Below are 23794 nucleotides of genomic sequence, written 5' to 3'. Positions count from 1 at the left end.
GAAAAAGGCTCTCAGCTCCTTTTAACTGTTATGTGAATAAAAACCTCGCGTTTTGTGATATGTTTGTGGTCTCGGTTATACTCTGAAGTCTTACTGAATACAAGAGGGTGATCATTTTTGCAACTTATTGGTATTATTAAAGTCAGAAAGGGCATCAAAGCAGTGTAATCTTTACGCTCCTGCCATAGGAGTGCAGTTGAAGTGTACCTCAGTTTTGTCAATCCGATTCACATTCATTCAAATGCTTTTCCATTAATTAATTCCCATAATTTGTGCCATCTGTGCGGTGTACCGATGTGATGGATTGATCTGGTTTTCTGTGAGCACTTTATTTCACTACACTGCTGCAGTATTTGTGAGCTTTGACGTGAACTCAGGGTACATCTGTTCATGTATTGCATGAGACCGAGCGCTTGCTGTGTGCCGTGGAAAGACTCACCGCAGCTCTTTGAACGGCTCAGCTCTGACATGCGGCGTCTCCACTGATTTGCTGAACACGGCTCCTTCGGCCCCTGAAATCACAAAACACAGAATCAAACCACAAACCCCTCCTGTCCGATCAATGGACATAATCTCCAACACTCTGCTGATCTATACGGCTCCAGTCAGCAGGCACAGCGGCCCTCAGCTCAGCTCGCATCACTGATATAGTAGACACACACACGGATACACACATTTGAGATGAAAAAAAGAAGAAGCAACAATCGGGGCAAATAATAATGTAAAAATAAGCTTTGTCTGCTGTTTAGATTCCTTCAGCTTTTCTTCATCACCTCCTCTAAGCTGTGAAGTGACTCTAAGTGAGAGAAAGAAGCAACTGCTCTTGTTTCATGAAGGAACCCAGTGTGTGTGTTTCAGACATCAACATTATTGAAAAAAGAGAAAACACGAGACTGTTACCCAGAAATGAAGTCCCCTCCAAAGTCGAAACTTTATTAATAACCCACAATTTCACTGTTCTCAGAACTCATATATACTTCCCTCTATCTTTAGACTCACTGTTTGGAAAAGCAGAAATCATCTTATTGGTGTAAAGTTCAGTAGTTTTGCAGAGAGCTGTGGTTCCCAAATGACATGCCAATAAAAAAAACAACAACTTCAACTTATAACCGCACAAAAAGTTGTAAATGATTTACACACACACACATTTCCCCTAACAAACCACCAGTGCAGACAAACTAAGGACCAGCTCAAGAGAAAAGCTGCTGGTCTTTTGGTTTCACCCAAACTGGACACGCCAACAGCACTCAGTCCCAGTTTACCATCTACTGGAAGGTGTTGGCTAATGCTAACATGTTGCTTAGCACACACCTGGACAGCAACCATCTCTTCTTTCAAACATCCCAAGTCTTAAACTCAAACATGTCTGCCCCTGGCTCTGATTCTACTGGACGCCGCTTCCTGTTTAAAGGGAGTTCTTCCTCCCCACCATTGCCAAGCGCTGCTCATAATGGATTGGTGGTTCATTGGGGTTCTTTTTCTTTGATGTACAATATAAACATCTTACTACACTCGGATCTTAATCGGACATAGCAAGAGTGATTGTTGAACTGAGGGAAGGTTTTGCTCAGATAATGTGCTTAACAGACTTTGTTTTGGTATAAAATGCATTGAACAGGTTGAGAATTGCGGTGATAACATGAACTGCAAAGAAGTGTGATTGCCAAGCTTCTCCTGGGTACCAAGAACATAGGAAGTATTTTCTAAATCTTCCATCTGAGCCTGAGAAACACTGGTCTCAACATCTTTTATGTAACACTGACCAGGCCTTTGTAAGATGGGAATGACGCCAGCTCTTATTCTTGACTCCAGGCTGTTTCTTATGTTAGACTCCTGAAGAACTGAGAAAAACATAAATCTTATTTTTGTTTTCTGATTTTCTTTGGATGGACAAAAATAACACCGATATGTGGATTCACACTCACGACTAACTTTTGCGTTTTTATGACGTGTATTAAAAACGACAGCCTAAACGAGGCCATCAGCTAAGCCATATTCTGGTTGTTTCTGACATTCTGAGTTCCTAAATCTCCTGCATATGACTTATAGTGCCGTGCTTGTTAAAATACAAAGTAATGCTCAGGTGGTCCTCAACCCTGGGCCCTGATCGATCGTAGCACCAATATAGCAGCAGCAGCGGGTCGTGTAAACTGGAGCATTCAGGGACATCAAATCAGCCAAGCATCAGGTGCAGATCAATGGGCATGACTAAGTACATTTCAAAACATTTTGACACGCTTCTGGAACCCCAAACACTCCTCGCTGTGAGACAGGCTTTTTAAGTACCACGACAGATGAGGACTAAAAGAAAAAAATTCCAATTATGTGAGACACAATATTTGCAGACATTTAACCTCAATTCAGAGCGATGGAGTGTGTTTGTACAGGTGAAGCCAGCGTCCCTCTCAACCCGTCAAATCTTTGACATTTCTATTATGAGACTGTCAAACCTACAAGAGACCAAAAGGTAACAGGTGATGACAGATACAGTACTGGAGCCACATTCTGCTCCTCCTCCTTTTCTGACTCTGAGGAAGACCATCATTTACAAAATGAACACCATGTTCATCAAGTTCAATAAAACACAAGACTTATGACTAAGACCAGAAAGTCATCAGGAAAATTACTTAAATCCATTGGTTATAAAAAAAGTTGTTCCCTGTTCAGAGCAGTCTGGCCATTCTCCTCTGACCGCTGACATCAACAGGACATTTTCTCCTAGAGAACCTCCGCTCGGCGGATATCTTCTTCTTTTCAGACCATTCTCCATAAATCCCAGAAATGGTAGTGTTTGTGCCAGACAGGGATCTACTGGGATTTTCAAACACCCATGCCACCTTTCAAAGTCTCTTAAATCTTTCTCACTCTGACGCTCTGTTTGAACTTTAGCAGGTTGTCTTGATCACATCTACATGCATAAATTCATGAGCTGCTGCCAAGTGAGTGGCTGATAATTGCTTCAAAGAGCAGTTGAAAAGGTGTGCCTAATAAATTGGCTGGTAAATGTATATGACTTTAATGTCAATTTTTTTGCTACATTATTTGTCCTCATAAACATAAACAAAGAGCATAAAACAGCTCAAATATATCAAATGAAGGGTTTCGTTATTTAAATAATTAACCATGAAGTTAAATATACTTGGTATAAATCAATGTATACCCATCAAGTAGGTTTCATTTGAACGGTTTCCATTACATTTACTGTTTTTAACAACTCTATATACCATATTTTTCAGACTAAAAAGGTGCACCGGATTGTAAGGCGCATTAAGCGAAACAAAACAGTCAGATAAGTCAAACTTTTCTCAACTCATTCTTCTTGCCTCCTCCACTTCCGTACCATTGATTCATTAATGTTGAATTATCTGGCAGCTGCTCTATTCCCATGTTGTTGCAGTATATTAATGGCTAACCTCGTATTGTGGATGGATGATCTGAAGTTTGGTCCGTTTACAACATCCTACGTTGCGATTGCATTTGTCCATAACCATCGGGAACGCTCACGTTAACAAGTGGAAAAAGGTTAGCGTTCATCCTCCAGCTTCACTGTGTTTATGCTATGCTAACATAGCTGTGTAGCTAGCTAACGTAGCACATCATTATATACCAGCTAGCCCAACTTCAGTAACCCTACAAACGTCACTGCTGTTTAGTTTTCTGTCTTCATTTATGTTGGAAGTGATAGCAGAGCTGTACGTCTTAATTTTTTCAGAAATCTCTCAGTCAGAACATGCTATATCATGTTTAGATGAAAACTAGCGAGCTAACTCCCTGCTAACTTCAAACTCAGTTAAATCTAATAAATTCTGTTTTAATGACAATAATAATGGATTGCATTTATATAGTGCTTTTCAGGGCCCTCAAAGCGCTTTACAATTCCACTATTCATTCACTCCCACATTCACACACTGGTGGAGGCAGCTACAGTTGTAGCCACAGCTGCCCTGGGGCAGACTGACAGAAGCGGGGTTGCCATATCGCGCCATCATTTTCATGGATGCCTGGATGCTAAAATTAATTGTTACACCTGGTAAAGCAGCAACGCTGATCATTTTAATAAAGACGAAAGAATTTAGACAGTTTTTAACTCTCAGTGATGCCGCAGTGTTCGTTTGACTTTGGGACCTGAAGGGACGGAGTTTTAGACAGGATACTCCGCGAGGCTCCTGACTATGGTAGCTGTAACGCTCCAACAATCCATCAAGAGGTGCGGCTTCGTAGCTTACCAAGGTCGTACAAAAACATTTTTTGACAGATTTTTTGAGCGCCGTCTACCACATAAAATCGGTTCGAGGTCAGTAAGCACAACCAGAATTCAGACATAAGGCGCACCGGATTATAAGCCGCACTGTCAATTTTTGAGAAAATTAAAGGATATTAAGTGCGCCGTGGAAAATATGGTATACAGATTAGTGAGCATTTTGGGCATAAATATTTGAGTGTACACTGGCATTCTTTTATATACAGAAAGAAGCCATTTCTTAGTAAATATAAAAAAATATATATATATAAAGAATATATGCTGCTAATGTTGGTAGAAACAAAGTGCAACACTAGTTTTGAAGCTACTGAAAGTCTTTAACAGCACACTCACCTGTACAGAAACAGATTAGTTTGTTCGATGTGTATTTTTTATTTAAAAGGCATTTAATGCACAAAACTCCCCGATGTGTGGATGTTTACACTCCTGGTCCTTCGAGAACCCTTTTCATTACACAGATCAACCTGTCAGCCATTCAGGGAAATAAAATCTGTTTACACAAAGTGGTGCTCCAGCTCGGCCTTATGGGATAGATGACTCTCCTCTTAATCACTGCTACAGGTGAAGCTGCTTCTGTTCTGCTTTGGTTTTCACCCAAATGGGCGGCAGTTGTCACGACAAGATCAGCAGCATCGGATGTTTCACTTTGTGTGTCAATATATTTTACAATATTTCAGTCCACGCTGGAAATAAATGGGAACAAGTACTTTATTCTTTTCAATCTGCATTTTAAAAAGTTTAATTTCTCAGTTTTTTTCATGTGAAATTGAAGGTTAGAGAAAGACAAATAACTATTTCCAGCAGCCCATGAAAGCTCTGGTGACTTTTAAAAGCCTCCTGCTCAGTCAGTTAGAGATGCAGCACGTAGATGTAAAGTGAAGTGTAAGCCTCAGTGCATGTCACCCCTCCCTCTACTCTTTCCAGCAGAGAAGTGAGTGAAGATAAAACAGAAGCCTCACATTAGAAATCCCAGCTCTCATTTGGAATAAAAAGAACAAAAAGCTCTTTGCCTTGCTGCCGGCTGTCACTCTGCTTTAACGCACTAGTTTAAAGGATAAAACCAGTGCCACTTTATTCTAATTCCACCACCTTTATTAGCCCATTTAAAAAATTCAAATTGTACAGACATTTTTTAAAACTCTCTATTATCAAATCGCCCAGATGTCTGGAGCTGCCGTTTTATTTGCAGTTGAATCATTTTTTAAAAGAAGATAACTTTTATGTTCCTCAACAAAGATTCTCCAGGATAACTGCTTTTAGAAAAGGCAGTTTTAGAGACACCGTTTCCTAGAAGTGAAGGTGTATTTTTTATTAACATATTTTGGTGGATTATCGTTCTGTATAGTTCATCTTTAGCGTTCTATTATATCTTAGTGTTTGTGTGTCCTCTTCAGAAGTTGTCAACGTCTCTTTTAAACATACTTTCACATTTACATGCAGTCATTCCCATTCTGTTCCCTCAGTCTTCTCTGGAGTTTTTCCCTCTTTCTGTACCAAGTTTGTATGTTTGAGCCTTGGCCTCATTGTTAGTTATTTCCTGTTTTATTTTGTTAGTCTATTATTACTCTCACTTTGTATTTCGTTCTGCTTCCCTTGTCTCATCTTCTGGGTTTAGTATCAGCTGCCCTCCCACCTGTTTCCTCTCGCCATCGTTGCTGTCTCCGTCTCCACTGGTCCGGTGTCATGTCCTCGCTCATCATTGTACGTTTCTGGTTTCCCTTGGAGATTTCAGCTGATTGTCAAGTGTTTTGTACTTTCTGTTTTACCCTTTTGAATGACCAACATTAAAGCTGAGTTCAAGTTCATTTCTGCCTCCTGAGTCCTGCGTCTCGGTCTAGATCCTGTCTGCCATATAGCCACTTCATAACAAAAGTAGAAACAGCTGAGATCCAACAATCTGAATCTTTTTAATCTCTACCATTCTTGAAATGACAAAGTAATTTTGTAAAGTGATTTAAAATCTGAAAATAAAAAAAATGGAAGAAAACTGTTGCTAAATTTATTCACAGCAGAGTTTCATGACCTCCAATTCTTCCATGACAGTTGGGGCTGAATCACATAAAACCAAAGTCCTTGTAATTGGTCCTGAGTGTATTTTTAACAGTGTCACTGCCTGCCTAGTCTAGTCCAGTCTTGCTTCAGTTTCCCCGCCGAAAGCTGGTAAAAAACATGGCAGCAAGGCTCCCCACAAAACCTTATTCAAGTTCAGTTTTATTTACACAGCACCATCTCACAACAGTCACGTCAAGGTGCTTTAAGGTTAAGTCTAAGTAATGGAGAGAAATTATATTACAATGATACAGAGAAAACCCCAACAATCAGATGACCTATGCACAAAGACTTGGCAACAGTGGGAAGGAAAAACTCCCTTTTAACAGGAAGAAACCTCCAGTAGAACTAGGCTCAGATAGGAGCAGCCATCTGCCATGACTGTCTTCCTCTGACACTGTGGAAGAGCCAGAAGTGCATTAGAGCTACAGAATCCAATGTAATAATTTATTGTAGAATGTAAATCTGCATTTTAAATCATCAAACTGAACGTTGAATACGAGTTAAAACAATCAAATATCAGGATCCGTCCTAACATCTGAAATAAGTTGGTGTGGAAGCTCTTCATGCTCCCAGTAAACACCACGCACTGTCACACTAGATGTTATATTTGTGCCTCGCTGATATTATTGGTATTCTGTAGTGGGAACACTTTTTTTTCAGGCAGAGTGTGACGACTCCATTCGTGTGCACCTCCATGAATAAGACTTGATTTATCTGATTTTTCTGGTCACAAGCGCCGCATGAATTCTGAGCAGACAGCAGCAATACGTCACAGCGCTGACATGTTCACGGGCCGGCGTGGGAGGGGTCGAATGGGAAAATAAATGAAGCCATTAAAGATTAATGTGGCCGTGCGAGCAGCTGCGTGTCCATGCGTGGCCATGTATATGTGTGTCTGTGTGTGCGTGGAGGTGTTTATGAGGGAGCAGTCAGACCAGGGGCAGATACCATCATCTGTGTCTTGAAGTGTCTCGGAGGTGATGAAATACAGAGACACGCGAGGCCCAGAAGATGCTCCCTCCAGGAATAATTCCAGTGATTGGTGGCCGTTGTGGACTACACATGAGCAACAATAACGCTACACCAAAGTCCTGAATTTATCTTCAAGAATTTATGTGAATAATGCAAAATAAGCTGTACACATTTTTCACATGCTGAAAAACTTCTGTGTGTTCTCGTACTAACTGATATATTTGTTTTTCACCAGCCGATCCAACTTAGTTTCAGGGTAAGAACAACTACGCTGATAATAACACAAACAAAAGGAGCAAAACACTTGTCATCACCGGAGAGACTTGAAGTGGATGCCACATAGAAATGTCGCTATTTGGCCAAGGGTGTCAATTAAAAACTATTTTGCTGGTAGAAAGCCAATGAGGGATGACGCCAAGCAACCAGAAAGACATATTCTTAATCAGAGAGTTTCATTAAAAATATACTACAGATGCACAAACACCACAAACCTGATGGAGAAGTCCAGTTTCTATTAGCTGAGCTCGAGTCTTGCAGAGAGCTAAAAGGGCCCAGCTTCATTCAACGTGACTGAGAGCTGATAATGCACATTTCAAGCCTCAACACAAATTGAAACAGGTTAGGGACACCAAAGTTTAACCACAGTCCAGCTGGTACACAGGTGAATATAAGCAATAGAGACCAAAACCGTCACAGTGTTCAGGTTTTTAATGTCTACGGGGATTCACTCACTCTTGCACTGATTAGAGGACCTGCAGTTTTGGGACCCAGTTGCCACCTCTGGGGCTTCGTTTTGGAGCCACACTTGTTGATGTGAGATTTGATGTCACCATGCTTCTACGTGTCGGATAATAATTTTGCCTTTGTTCTTTGATCTTTTGAAGAATCTTTTCTTTATTCCGTCGCCTATATCAGCAATATAAGTCTTGAGTTGCATGCATCTTCCAGACGTCCATCAACCATCTATCTTATCCCGGGTGCACTGTCACCAGCCTTTATTGGAGCTACCCTCTAGGAACATGCTTTTAATGGTCTGAGCCCAGTGACCCAAACTTGTTTTGATGGCAGATGGTAAGGTTTAAGACGCTTCAGATACAGTAATCATAGAAAAGTTGATTTAACATTGTGGCCTTCACTAGAACTGTGAGCTACACCCTCAGAAAAAGGTGTCCAGTAATAGTCCCTACATCTAGACACCCTTAGGGCCAATACTGGACCTCAAGATAATTATGTGTATTTTTGAAGGTCCTAAAGATACATACAGGTTTGCAAGAACTAAAAAGGGTCATATTTGCAACTTTATTTTGGTAGGTCCAGTATCTGTTCAGCTAAAACAAATTAATTAAAATATGAGTTTTACTCTTATTTTTGAAGGTCTTGACATTTCCTTATTTATTCAAGTTAAATGAAGAGCTGATTTCGTTTCTGTGGGTTTTCTTCTGCATCTGTCATGTTTATTGGTAGCATGGTGGTGCAGTAGTAGGGCATGTGTTAGCCTTCCTGAGGTCTGGTAACATTAGCATTTGTCGCAGATATTAGGATATACCTATATGCACCATACATTACATGAAAGTACAAAATAGTCATTAGAAGTTCAAGACTGCTGCGAGTAAATGCCCACTGTCAGAGATGCAATGTCAGTACATTACAAAGCATTGCCCCAGTCACAATTGTGTACTCCGAAGTTACTGAATGTTAGTAAATGAGCTCCTCACTCTGTCTCTGAGGCTGAGCACAGACACCCTTTGTGTCATACATTTAGCAGTAAATATACAGGTTAGCCTTCAACGTCAGCTCTCTTTCCATGACAACAGGTAGCAGGTATAGCATCTACACCTCTTCAGATGGCACTGATAGATTCTGCGCGGGCTGAGACAAATCCCAGAAAGCTCCCGGGGTTTCTAGTTAGTTGCTCAAACTCAAATGAACATGAACAGAAAGAAAGCGACAGATGTGTCCCCAAATCTGCCACAATTCCCTGTGGGTGGAAAAAATATGCCACTAATGCACAATAAAAAAATGTACAATTTGAATTTAAACTATCTTCACTTTATGGCCATGGCCATGCAATATACAGTGCTGGGTTTGATACAGGGTTTGATCTTCCATGAAATTTAATGTCACTTTCTTCCATGCACACACCTGCTGCTCACACAGTAAGTCGCTAACGTATATGTTCCCCATAAAAAGTGCATTTACATGATAATTATAGGAAGCAGACAAAGCCCTGCTGGATGTAATTAACCAGCAGTTACACATTCATCTTTCAATTCAATCTCATCTAATTTGCACGCACAACTAACAACTGATTAGATGATAACAGCCCCGTGGGATCTGTAACCTTTCAAAGAAAGCCACACACACCCACATACAGATCCATAAAATACTGCTGGTGAAAGCTCAGCAAATCTTTGCTGCTGTTCCGGTTTTTTAACCATGAAATTATGACCGCTGACTGGACGTCCAACTGCATGAAACCCACTCTCATCCTGTCAGAGAAAATTCTGCTCTGACGGCGTTGGATAAAACCGATTTGTGATGTTCAGTGCACTGCGTAGTGATTTTGTGATGAAGTGTTGTAATTTACTTTCCTGGTACACCCAATTTCCCTCAATCTGTCTCGAACACCTCTGCTGCAACTGGTGATTGCCTACATTTCCCAGAATGAGTCTGAAAGCTGAGAGAAGGTGTTTGTTATCTGGATGTGTAGAGAGACAAATGAGAGTGGTAATTGATTCGAAAGCACTGAAAATGTGAATACGAGCGTGATGACAGGGTTTAAAAAGCCCAGTTATCAAAATAACAAGGTGCAACATATAATTTAATACAACATACTAAACACAAAACCAGGGAATAAAAATCCCGCTAACCATTTCAAGTATATAGCAGTGCTAATGCAAGCTAATTCAAGAGGCAATGCTAATGCAAGAGGCGCTTACCGCTAAGCTAATTTTAAATTTTTCAAATGTGGAGGCAAAAAAATCTGTTTGGGTTTTATATAAAGTCTGTGTTTTGTTTTTATTTACCACTCCTACCTGGTTTGTCAGTGGCATTTACTACACTACGACTCATAACGACCCAGGAACGAGTGTTTGGTAGTTAATGCTAGCTAATTAGCTCTGATGACTGCTTTGACACTTTAGCGTGTTTCTACTGTAAAGTCCTGGGGGCAGTGAAAGGAGAAGGACTACGGTGGCCCTGAGAAGTCAAGCGCACTGCAACTTAAGAAAGCAACAGCAGATAGCAACAGCAGAAATACTGGAAAAGCACGCCAAACAAGACGGAGGTTGGATAAACGCAACAGCTGCTAAAGCTAAAAAACCTTTTAAAAAGATGTGAAAACAAAGTAGATCCGTGTTTTGGGAATAACACGGAACAGCTGCGGAAGTCGCAAGCTAACGGTAAACAGCTAATAGCAAACATTTATTTACAGTATTATATGAATCTTGTGATTAAATCTTTTTCTCCCTCACAACACAGATGAACCTTTTGCTTCTTTTAAGTGTGTCTCAGTGCGATTGTTTGAACATTTGGTTTTCCTGACGTCCATAGCTGGTCTGTCAGGTTATTACGCCCCCCAAAACACTACTGTTAGATTGTGTTTTTTCCCCTCTTTCCTTTCGGTTTTATTCAGCTTCCTGTGCATTTTCTGTGCTTTTGCAGAATTTTTCTGCAAACTTGAAAACACTGCAGGGCTCTGGCAGTGAATCAGCTGTTTTGAATATCTTAAATCATGCGGTTGGTGCTGCATGTGGGAAAAAGCCCAAAACTTGAAGTTTGTTCATGATCTTTATTTTAATTTCTTTCAGAGGCCACATATTTGCCATACTGCCGGGCACACTTTGATTTAGAAACTTTGGCGTGCCCTCCTTGTGTCTTTACCATGCCTTAAAACTTTAGTCGTAGTTCACTGATGGATGAAACTTGACAAACTGACACGATAGCACCCCAAGACGATGACAGTGAGGGGCCAGTCAAACTCACGTGGAATCACAACTGAGCCGTTATCACATGAAATCTGCAAACTCCTGGAGGTGAGGAGCCTCAGAGTCCTGCTGGCCGGGACCCTACGACACCTCAAAGTTTAATTCTCTCCGTTTATTAATTCTCCCTCTCCCCCTTCCCCCTCCTCTGCAGAGTATGGCATATTCTTCCATTTTAGTATTTCAGTCAGACTGGAGGTGTAGCCTGCAGCCTTTTCTAATAAATAGCCAGCGCTCCCTGCTGAGACGCTTTGCCCTTTCTCCTCTGAATGGTGGAAGGAAATCAGCAGCTTTTTATTAAAGAGGGCAATTCTGCATGTCGACAGTAAGTTTTAGGCTGTCAAATAGTGTATGCAGCCAGCGGATTAGTGGGAGTAAAGAAGGGGGAGTGAGATCAAAGTAAGCCCTGAATATAGAAAGGGAAGGAAAACAGGGGAAAAAGGAAATGAACATCTCGAAGTAAAAAAGCAGAAGGAAAACGTGAGCGTGAGTCAAACGGAGAAGCTAACTATGGCAGCCAGGTGACAGATGGATCCCTGCTGCTCACCTCCACTTCAGCTCCTCACGTACAGTATCTAGTCAGCAGATTACAGACTGTAAGGAGAGACGTGAAAAGCCACCGACAATTTCTCCCACACTGCAGGTGAATATAAATCATTTACCCTGGGTTATATCGTTCCCTAACTTCTGCTCTCTACAACTTTTTTCCCCCGTGCCTGAATATGCAGCCAGAGATGCCGCCGGAGTGACAGGCGAGCTCGACAGTGATCGCAACAAAAGCATGAGACAGTATAACGAAGCTGGTGTGGCAGAGACGACAGTGTCAGCCGCCATCATCCATCGCAGCCCGCGCCGAGTGACAAGCTGCCATCCTGGGCAGAGTGACACTAAAGCGACGGTGTGCTGTACGAGGAGCTGCTTGTGGCTTGGAAGATTAGAGCGCGTGCAGTTTCTGGATAAATCTGGAGAGGCAAATTTGTCGAGACATGCTGTAGATGAAAGATGAAACTTGGCTTAAAGATTACAGAATAAGAGACTCGATGGCAGAAAACTCACTGCAGGAAAGAGGCAGGTGTAGTCTTCATTAGCACTATTCGCCACAGGCTAGCATCTAATGCTGACACTGTGTCACTAACATGATCCCAGACCTGCAGGACTCCCCACTAAGTCTCGAACTGAGCGCTACCTCCTTCTGTCTTGCGGACAAATTGGCTCCACTGCAAGCAGCTGACCTCTCTGTCATTCTTGCAGCGATGGTGGGATATAGTGCTCGGTTTTCAAGCCCCATTCTGGTTAATGTTGCGAGTGCGGGGTGTCTGCCAGAATATTGCACACCACTGGGTTTAAGTTGACCTCCTCCTGGGTCAATGCAACAAGAAATATCTTTAATTTTAGACAATAGCTATAACCTTCAGCTTAATGTTATGTAGTAGCTATTATTCTCATAACAATTTTCAAAGAGATATTAAGTTAACAAAGAGAATATTTAGTTTCAGCTGGTATCCACTCACTTCAGGCCACGGTCACAGACAGCTCTACACACTGGCTGGTGATAGTCACACAAACATTGGTGTATTTGCTGATTGGTTGTGAGAGGTTAGAGGTTAGAGGTTCTGTTAGTTGCTGTAAAAGTCCCATTCATGCAAGCTCCCTCTAAAATCCCTGTAACACGACAGCATCACGTGGTCATCACGATTGTTCAAGAATAACTGTATTTCATGCTTCTACTCCATGGGCCTAAAGGCAAGGCCTGCAGCACGGACAGAGATGTTCAGAGAGACTTCATGACGAGATCACCTGATAATTTCTTATCAGAGAAGCAGAGGAAATTGAGCCCAACGAGGTTCTTCATGCTGCATAAACATGTCCTGATTTAGAGCCAGCACCTTTTCAAATTAACTTGGAATCAAAGATTTCATTTCCAATATGCGGATGCCAGTTACCGAAGCAAATATACTGACTAGTATGACCAAGCTGTAGCACAAATCTGCAATCTCATGATTTTGGTACAAATGGTCGACTGTATCGACCATTTGTTTTTCTTTTTCTCATTACTTTAAATCATTTTTAGAGCAAGTGGACGTTGTGAAAGCAGGTTTTAGCTTTTGAGTGCAACATTTGGGCTAAAATGTGTAAATGGATGTGATGGCGTCTCGTGAATGTTCTCTATGATGGAGTCACTCCCAGCTGTTAAATCCCACACATACATCCTGAATATTCAACTACACGGCACGAATCTCAAAATACCCAGTGGACAAACATTACATGTTAAGGCTAATTTATGTAATGAAGTCCTCCTCTTAAAAACTGTCATTGATTGAACTTTTCCCATCAAGCTGGATTTAAGAAAGTAAGTGTAAAGCAAGTCTGCTAAGGTCTGCTAAGTCAGCGAGGGTCCGTCTGGATATCCAAGTGTCTGCGGAGAATTTCAACTCCAGTGCACCAACTACACAAGCGCCCAGGCACCGGACTTCAAAGTAGTGTAATAACAGTGTACTATTCTGCAGTATAATCTAAGCTTTACAGAATTTAGAGCTTGTGTAGCGCCATCGTGGGCTAATGCAGGATGTGATGTCACTATAGGTTGGTTGGTTCCTGCTAGTAGACTTTAATTCACGTGCGCTAATGATTGACAGCACCAATAACTTGGAAAATAAGGAATCTAAAACAAAAAAACTAAAACAGGAAACAGGAAACTCCACCAGCCAGCTGTTACGCCCGAGTTTGTAGAGATCTTTATAAATGAGGACAGAGGAGTCAGGTGCACTGCTGGTTCACCGGACCAACCACCTGAAGTTGACACGCTCCATGTTGTCTTTGAGTTTTCCTTGTCAGTTCAGGGTGCAGACAGAGCGCTATTTTATCCATTTAATTATTAAAGTCTAACCCCCAGTTATCTCAGGGTTAAGCCTTTGTTTTGGACTCTTTTATGTGGATACAATCAAAGTCATGGGGTATGATTCTCGCTGGGGGGGTCCGAGGACCGCCCCAGCCTTTGTCGTCTGCTGGAGGGTCCGTGGGACCGCTCCAGCCTTCATTCGCCTTCGCTGGAGGGTCCGAGGGACCGCTCCAGTCTTCATCTGCCTTCGCTGGAGGGTCCGAGGGACCGCTCCAGCCTTCGTCGTCTGCTGGAGGGTCAGTGGAACCGCTCCAGCCTTCATCAGCTTCGTCCGTCTTCGCTGGAGGGTCCGTTGGAGGGACCGCTTCAGCCTTCGTTTGTCTTCGCTGGAGGGTCCGAGGCACCGCTCCAGCCTTTGTCTGCCTTCGCTGGAGGGTCCGAGGCACCGCTTCAGCCTTCGTTTGTCTTCGCTGGAGGGTCCGAGGGCCCGCTCCAGCCTTCATCTGCCTTCGCTGGAGAGTCCGAGGGACCGCTCCGGCCTTCGTCTGCTGGAGGGTCAGTGGGACCGCTCCAGCCTTCGTCAGTCTTCGTTTGTCTTCGCTGGAGGGTCCGAGGCCGGGGACAAAACACTGACACACCGAAACGTAACATTTCCCCCTACCCAAAAATCAAACATGTAACCCCAAGTGAAATGTTTGATCAAAACCGGATGAAGGCTGGTGGAGGCTGGAGCGGTCCCACGGACCCTCCAGTGAAGACGGATGAAGTCTGGAGCGGTCCCACGGACCCTCCAGCGAAGGCAGACGAAGGCTGGAGCGGTGCCTCGGACCCTCCAGCAAAGGCAGACGAAGGCCGGAGCGGTGCCTCGGACCCTCCAGCGAAGGCGGACGAAGGCTGAAGCGGTCCCTCCAACGGACCCTCCAGCGAAGACGGACGAAGGCTGATGAAGGCTGGAGCGGTCCCACTGACCCTCCAGCAGACGACGAAGGCTGGAGCGGTGCCTCGGACCCTCCAGCGAAGACAAACGAAGACTGAAGCGGTGCCTCGGACCCTCCAGCAAAGGCAGACGAAGGCTGAAGCGGTCCCTCCAACGGACCCTCCAGCGAAGACGGACGAAGGCTGATGAAGGCTGGAGCGGCCCCACGGACCCTCCAGCAGACGACGAAGGCTGGGGCGGTCCCTCGGACCCCCCAGCGAAGGCAAACGAAGACTGAAGCGGTCCCACGGACCCTCCAGCGGAGGCAGACGAAGGCTGGAGCGGTGCCTCGGACCCTCCAGCGAAGGCGGACGAAGGCTGAAGCGGTCCCTCCAACGGACCCTCCAGCGAAGACGGACGAAGGCCGGTGAAGGCTGGAGCGGTCCCACTGACCCTCCAGCAGACGACAAAGGCTGGGGCGGTCCCACGGACCCTCCCCCCAGCGAAGGCGGATGAAGGCAGACGAAGTTGATGAAGGCTGGAGCGGTCCCACTGACCCTCCAGCGATGACGATGAAGGCTGGAGCGGTCCCTCGGACCCTCCAGCGAAGGCGGATGAAGGCCGGAGCGGTCCCTCGGACCCTCCAGCGAAGGCGAATGAAGGCTGGAGCTGTCCCACCGACCCTCCAGCGAAGGCGAATGAAGGCTGGAGCGGTCCCACGGACCCTCCAGCAGACGACAAAGGCTGGGGCGGTCCTCGGACCCCCCAGCAAAGGCAATCCTGGACGAGCCCCCATATGTTACACCCCGGTTGCCTAGGCCGGGGTGTAACACATGAGAAGCAAAATAAAAGTGCCAGATTTGATAAAAACTGCTGTTTTACACTTACTAAAATATGTTATTTAATTTTAAAAAAAGCTAAAAGGAATAAAGTATCCACATCTGACCAGGTGTTGCAAAATTACGAATTAAATTTGTACGACAAATAAAGTATTTCACTCTGCCACTGCAAGGCCAGCAGGGGGTGCAGCGGGGTGCTGAGATATGTGGTTTTACGCTGCCTTTAGGATCTTAGTGGCGGTAATAAAAGTAATCCCAACTCTCAGAGCACGAGCAAAGAAAAACTCATGCAGAGCGAACTAGAAAGAACATGACCGCATGCTGCATGAACAGACCAGTGGGGGCCAGCGAAGCTGAGGAGAGACGGGACAGACAGATGGACGTCACTATGTGCACAGAGACTAACGTCGCTCAATCATTAGCAGAGATTGTAAAAGAGAGTTAAGAGCCCGAACCTTCACGTCTGCCTGTCCGTCCGTCTGTAAGTGTTTGAAGCCCGCAGCCTGAGGGGTGGCGGTAATGAAGTCCTGAGCCTCTAATTGGAAAGAATGATAGTGTGCAGGACGTTTGATATTCCTCTGAAAACAGGCCTGCCGGGGACGCCTAGCTGAAGAGTGCTGGTCCAGGCTGATTAGTGTGGCAGTGTGTCTGTGTTAAGTTCATTTCAGTTCAGTCAATTGCCCTTTGTACATCTTGAAAAGAGCATATGCTGTACATTCAGAGGGCTTTTGAGACGTATTTTCTGAGTCACCAGCAAGTTTCCACAGATTTAGATTCCCCTTTAATCTGTCCAGCAGTACTGCAACAGACACCCAAGTAGAACCAGGGTTGTTGTGTATTAATGAAGACTTTGATTTATATACAGCCCCACAAAAATCACAAAACTATTTGATTTGAATTTAACGGTTAAATTTACCCGCCCACTGTTCAAGATCGTTTTCTCGGCCACGTGCACGTAGTTTCCAGCATGCCGGCGATTTTAAATTCCTCCATATAAGTCCCGCTTTTTTACACTGTGCATCATCAAGAAATCAACTTTGTGTTTATGCACCTCTCTGCATATAATCATTAGTTATTATTAATCCCCGCCTCTCTTCCACAGCGTGTCTTCGTCCTGCCTTCCTCCCCTCACCTCCAACCGGTCGCAGCAGATGGCCCCGCCCTTCCCTGAGCCTGGTTCTGTCGGAGGTTTCTTCCTGTTAAAAGGGAGTTTTTCCTTCCCACTGTCGCCACAGTGCTTGCTCATAGGGGGTCATCTGATTGTTGGGATTTTCTCTGTGTTATTCAGACAACTGTTGTTGTGATTTGTGGCTATATAAAAAAAATTGCATTTAACTGAATTGTGTTTCAAAGTGACCTAACCATTAGTGTCGATGAAAGCTGCATTTCTGGCCTACATGCCAAACATTTTCAGCAGATTTCAGTGAAAAGTCCACAGTTTCCAAGCCTGAAGGCAGCACATCAGGTTAGACCAGAATGCTTTCACATTCACAGCGTTTCGCACTATAAATCCCGCAGGGTGTGAAAGTTAAGGCTGATTTATGCTGTAGTGTCCAGCAGTGTCTAAGTGGGAACAGCACACACCACATACTGTGGTATGTGCTAGAGCCCCCCCCCCCCCTCCAACATATACAAATCTTCACTCGCCACACTTGGATCCTTGCCTCTTTCCACTTTCCAAAAGTGAAAATCAAGTTCAAGGATCACTCTGCAGAATGTGCACAAACAAAGCAGCCTCAGAAGAAGGTGCAGGAGAAGAGCTTCAACGAGAGATCGGCCAAATTTACATCAGGTAAAGTTCCTGACTTTTAAAGGCCGCTCCTGCCACTGTTTTTATTGTGACACTTGACAGATGTGTGTGAATTTATGGAAGATCATTGGATGTTTCAGTTAAAGAGCCATCTTTCTCAGTTTGTGATGACGCTGACTTAAAAACAAATCCAACTTTTATAAACTGATGTACCGACTGTGAAGTTCAGTGCTGGACTCCTGCAATGCGCTTGAACAACACATGGTAGAAATCCTGTAACTGTATGATTCAGAGCGAAGAACTCAGGGTGATGAGTTTGGAGTGAGACGTGTCACGCTAATTACTGTAACCCAACCCAGAAAACACTCTGATTTTTAATAAAGCAAAACAAGTAAGTTTTAGTGCCTGAACTTAATGACAGTAAAACCAAAGTAAAAGGTGAGCAAACCAAAACACACGGCTCCCAAATGAGGCAGAGGTCACATGTCAGAAAGGGATTGGGAGTCAGTTATGGAAAGAATTCAATCGTAAAGAAAAGATGAGGGTCTTCAGGACTCCAAAGACAAGTGTTCTTATAAATAAGGGAAATAATAAATGGTGGAGAAACTGTGGTATGGTTGGAGATCTTACCCACATATTTGGGAACACTCCAAACCTTGGACACGATGGAGAAATATCAAGGAAGGACTGGAAAAAAAAGTTCCAGGTGTTGACATTCCTTTGACCTCTTATGAACTTTTATTTTTCTTTTGGAAAAAACAAAACAAAAATATATTTTACACATCTGATGATGAATGCAAAAAGAATATTTGCCATTAACTAGATGAACCCTAACATGGTTAAACATGCTCACATGGTGGGAAAAACCACTGCTATCCCACAGCTTAAATGATCTTTATAAGATGATGGACGCCTGTTATGGTTTATACCTTGATTTTTGCTTCATGTGTAAATGTATCTGTAACGACGAGCTTGTCTGTCTACAGTTTATTCATTCATATGCAGCTAACCTACATGTCAGATGAAGGTGCTTTAGTTTTTAGGTTTGGTTTTCTTATGTTTTCCTTTCTCTCCACATTTTCTGTTTAAAATTTCCTGTAAATTTTGTTATTTTCAATGTTTTTCATGCAGATTTTCTAAATGCTTTGATTGTAGCCAAATAATGCATCCTACGCTCTTTTCATATCATAGATTCAATCAAAAGTCTGTAATTTCAAAAGTGGACTAAATCATTGCAAACTACAGGTCTGAAGAGTTAGACTTTCACTTCAGAGCCAGAAAATGAAAAGTCTAATTAACTCGTGGTTTCTGTCAACCTCTATTTTTGGCCGATTGTTGATATAAGGCTCATACACGTGCAAATAACTGCACAATGATTTCAATTTCAGAGTTTAATAAGAGTATATAGCGATTGTAGGTGTGTTAATATAAAATTTAAATAACTTGATTTGATAAGGTAGAAAACCTGAGCTTCTAGCAGAAAAAGTAGTCTCGTTTGACATTGAAATAATGCAGTGAAAGGTGTGTTCAGGTCTCTAGAGCATAATTTCCACCTCATGTTATAATGAAGTACTATATTTTAATGTTACAGGCCATTAACTACGACTGGTATATACTTTATATCACTGAGGACCATTTTCTAAAACAGATTGGAACGGATTGATTTCCTTCCTTCTTGGCTTTCGCTGCTGAAAAGCAGCTCGCAGAGATCTGAACGTCCTTTATGGACATTTAGTACGGCGAGGATTAAAGGTCCGAGACCACTAGTGAAAATACTTCAATCGCTTATTTGAACTTGAACTTGACTCCTCAGAAACCTTTGGTCCAGCCATCACTTGTCGAGGCCAGCTTTGTTTAAAATAGTCTGACACTGCACACCTGATTTATGTTGCAGTGCTTCTGCTGGAAACTTGAGGCATTTTACAAAAGAGTTAGGCCCCAATCACCCAGGCCTATGCAATGATCAGGGACCCCCGGGAACCAGTGGGTTGACAAGTGGTTGCTAGAGATTGCTCACAATGGCTAGAAGAAAATGGTTGTGAAGACGGTGCTGGACTAAACACCTCCCTGGGAATGATTTGGTCGCTGTCAGATTGCTGCAGCTGTCGGTAGTTAGAAGATGCCAATGACTCTTTTAAGAGTTCAATGCCAACACAGAACATCTGTGTTTGCACCTGCGGTTACAGCTGTTGAAACTTACTGCTTTCAGCAGACAACTTTTACTTTGAAGTGAGAGTTGTGTCGAAGTTAGCAAGTGTAGGCAAAGTGGCATCTTCCATCTTTTTTGTGCCACGGACCAGTTTATGTCCGACAACATTTTCACTGACCGGCCTTTAAGGTGTCGTGGATAAATACAACAAAATGAAACCAATAACGGTACCAAAAATAAAAAGAGAAGATTTATTCATAACACACGGGAAAAGACCCAGGGAAACCGAGTTAACGATAAAAAAATAATGATAAAAACCCTGAAAACTATAATTTCACACCCGAGCAGCCCGGTACCAAATGACTCCCGGACCAGTCCGGCTGATGTAAACTACAGGTAACTGCAGTAATCACCAAAGAAAACACAAAGAAATATTTTGGTGCAGCACTGTTTTCCTCTTTCCAACCAATTTCATCTACTGACAGCCGGCAACTTCCGGCAACCAGCTGCCAACTGGTTGGTGAAAACATATTTTCCCTGCCAGCTGGGGCCTGTCGACCAACAAGTTTGGGCTTTTTTTGCAAATAAGATCGTATCCACTGAAATCTGTGCAAATACTGGAAAATAGATACAATTTAAAATTTCCAGCTTCGTATTGTTGACACATTAGTGTAGCTACTGCTGATTGCACTGCTGCCCATCTTCACCTTTTAAAAGAGATCATTAATCTCAAAAGTTATATTTTTCTGGTTAAATAATTTTCTTGTTTCATTTTGTAAACACATTAAACTCACAGTTTAGGGTTTAGGATATCTTTTTACTCCACACGTCAGAAAATACAGCCATCACCATGGCTTTAGGAGTAAAAACAATCTTTAAATCAGGATATAAATGATATATGACCAAACTCCTCTCTGAAAACTTTCAGAATATAAATAGGAATTGCACTTGAAAGTTATGTGGATGTAAGTGTTACTGACACGGGGTCGGCTCAGAGTGTGAGGGAAACTCATTCTGGGCAGCGAGCCTTTGAAGATGTGTTTTGGAAAGTTCCAACACTTTATTGATTTTTTTTCTTTTTTACAACCCCAATCCTCCCAAAATTGGGATGCTGCCTAAAATGCTAATAAAAACAGAATGCAATGATCTATGAAGTCCATAAACACAGAAAACACAACACATTTTACTACTTTGTGAAAAATATGAGCTCATTTAGAATTAGGTAGCCGCAACAAGACCCTCCAAACATGCTTCGCCCCGGGGTCTCTAACAGCAGAGCAAAACAAAATAAATAATAAACGGTCAGATGTTCAGCTCAGCACGGCAAAGCCAAGCAGGTCAGCAGTCATGATGATCCATGTATAATAATTACACTTTCCTCAGTTGGAAGCTTTGCATGATCTGCATGTTTAGACCTGAACTGCACGGACAGCATTCAGCACAATCAGCGTAGCACATGACAAAGTCATCAGTGACATGTTGGCTACTTGTTCCAGATCAATATACCACAGCGACCCTGATGGGGCACAAACAGATTATATGTAATCTATCATTAATAAGAGGCCACCAGTGTACAGTCAGTCTCGTGACAACCCTATCGTCTGAATGTGGTCACTTCTAGTTCCAAAACAGCAAGATGGTGAGGGTATTTTAGCCACAGTGGAAGAATCCAAATGCGTCAAATCACTGTGGTTGAATTTTCCTTACAGGAACCAACATCCTCCGAACGTTAATATAGACAAAAGCTTTGATATCTGGTGTGTGGAGGTGAACACACGTGAACATGTAAAAGACAGCACAGAGACTGATCTTACTCATCGAAGACTTTTCCACACACGTTTTCGATTCCGCGTCCTCAGAGGTCACATCTCGGACAGGCGACTGCATTCATAGAGTTATTTTCAAAGGCGTTAATGGTCGCCGAGGGAGGAGGGAACCCGGCCGACCCATTACCAGTGTTTCCTTTCATGTGCTTCTTAACTGCGCTGTAATCAGTCCTCATCTGCTGCTCAGTCGATGCGAGGCCTGCAGACTCGGATCGATGTGGCCCACCTGCATTTACGCACACTCGCCGCCTCCACGCTCACTCTTTACCACTCCGTTCGCCTCGCCTCTCCCCCCTCTTCCTCTCATCAGCTTCCCCTCTCTCTATTTGCCTCGTAAACATGTACAAACAGACTGCATGAGGGATCGATAAAACCCATCCTGGGGCTTTATTTCCACTTCCTCCAGACAAAATATCACACCTCCTCCTTTGAAATGATTTCATCAGGAGGTTTTCAAAAATGTGACCTCACTGATAGTCAAACTTTCTTCTGTTTTCCTTTGTTTTCGCCCTCCTTTATCTCTTTTTCACACTCTTGTTTTATGTAAATCCAAATTTCCTCCTCCACTTTCCTGCATCTCACAACTCCTCTCTTCCTTCTCTTTCTTTGTCTCCCTCCTTTTCTTCTTCTGCTGTTCACAATCCCTCAGAAAAATCCACTTGTTTTCTCCACCATCTCCGTCACATCCTTTTTTCCTTTTTGGTCATTTTCACCCCCGGATCCCTCTCCTTTCTCTCTAATCCCCCCTTTCCCTTTATTCCTCCTATCGTTGTTTGCGCCCCTCTTGGCTCCCTCATTCTTCACCTCCCACATTTCCATCTTCCCCTCTGTATCACACGCTCCACATATTACCATTCATCACCTCCGTTTCCTTTTTCTTAAGTCTGCTTGGGCCCACACACCTTCATCCTGCTTTGCTCCTTTAATTCCTTTTTGATATATTCTTCCACACTGTTTCCCACAGAAATATAATATAGCAACACTACATACAATATACATGCACTTTGTGACAATACATAATGGCTTCCTCTCCAGTGAGTCCCTCGGACACGACTCCAGTGGATGTCGGTGGTTCTGCACTGTTTGCTGCAGCAGGATGTTTAACAGCAGATGTCCACATCAGATTAAGGACTGCTGTCACCATCTGCAGCCCAAGATTGTGGAGCTGGAGTCTGTTACACCACGAGATGAGAGACTCTTTAAATGGGCAGCTGAAGAATGAACCTGGATACACGAGACTGTGATGAGCTATGAGATCGTTCACTAGTAAACTGAGCTGATTGGTCCGACACCTTTCTCTTCTCCACCCACCTGTTCCTCCACCACAGGTGGTCTTTAACTCTTCCTTTCAACCATCTCACATCCCCCATTCTTCTTCTACTCATCCTTGCTTTCTTCATTTTTTCTTCCCTTATATTTGACTGATTCTCTCAGTGTTTCCCAAATAATTTGATTCTGTTTCTGCACTTGTACTTTCTTAAACTAATTATTAATTAAAATAACAATAGTCAGCTGCCTCTCCAGTGACTCCCAGGTGAACGCAGTCGTGGGATGCAGCTGGTCATGGCAGGGCTTGAACCAGTTATCTGCCTGCTGCTCGCTCTCGTTTGGAGCTCTTCGCTTCCTGTCTTTCCCATCCCTAGAAATTCCCTTCCTGTCTCTTATTTTTTTCTCCTCTCACTTCTTAACATTTCTGTCATTTGCCATATGCATTAATTCCCTTCCTTGCATTCATCTTTCCTTTGGTTATTTGGTTTCCCTTCCATCTCCGCTCTCAGTTTTCCTCCAATGTTCTGTTTTTTCTTCTTTTTATTCATAATCCAAAGCCAAAATCAATCAGAAATTTATGAAGCATGCAGCAGGATAAATCAGTGGTGTTCAGAGGACTCATGAAGATTCGCTTGATAATATTTCATGTTGGCTGGCGACTGTTACCGATAAGGAACGGCAGCAGTGGTGAAGGAGAGAGAACTGGGAGAGGAGGAGGAGGGAAAGGAAACAGGAAGAGAAATGTGGTGGGTAAAGAAAAATGCCCCAAGTGAAGAGAACAAATAAGACAACAAGAAAATGGAAAAGGAAATATTAACAGTATTTACAATCCCTGTGATAAAACAGACACACTAGAATTTCTGTCTGCTTGCTACTGAGAAGTCATTTTGTTTATTCACACCGACCCCATTGGTGGCTGGCTGGGAATTATGGGTAAT

At 43.1% G+C, this 23794-nt stretch overlaps 1 protein-coding gene across 5 annotated transcripts in view; it reads right to left on the bottom strand.

Moving 5' to 3' along the window:
- The window catches only part of sgcd (sarcoglycan, delta (dystrophin-associated glycoprotein)), a 421531-nt gene that overhangs the window by 33840 nt on the left and 363897 nt on the right, over positions 1 to 23794 (bottom strand). For all 5 annotated transcript variants that reach the window (XM_085289871.1, XM_085289872.1, XM_085289874.1 and 2 more), the window contains one exon: positions 440 to 512. In XM_085289871.1, the coding sequence (XP_085145997.1) occupies positions 440 to 512 (73 nt within the window). The remainder of the gene's footprint in view (positions 1 to 439; positions 513 to 23794) is intronic.

Source organism: Mchenga conophoros, linkage group LG10, assembly GCF_057382185.1.
Source record: "Mchenga conophoros isolate Kocher_MC1m ecotype Shallow Benthic linkage group LG10, M_conophoros_male_GT1.1, whole genome shotgun sequence".
NCBI lineage: Eukaryota > Metazoa > Chordata > Actinopteri > Cichliformes > Cichlidae > Mchenga > Mchenga conophoros.
The sequence above is the reverse complement of the archived record's forward strand: the minus strand, read 5'-3'. Positions and strand labels throughout refer to the sequence as shown.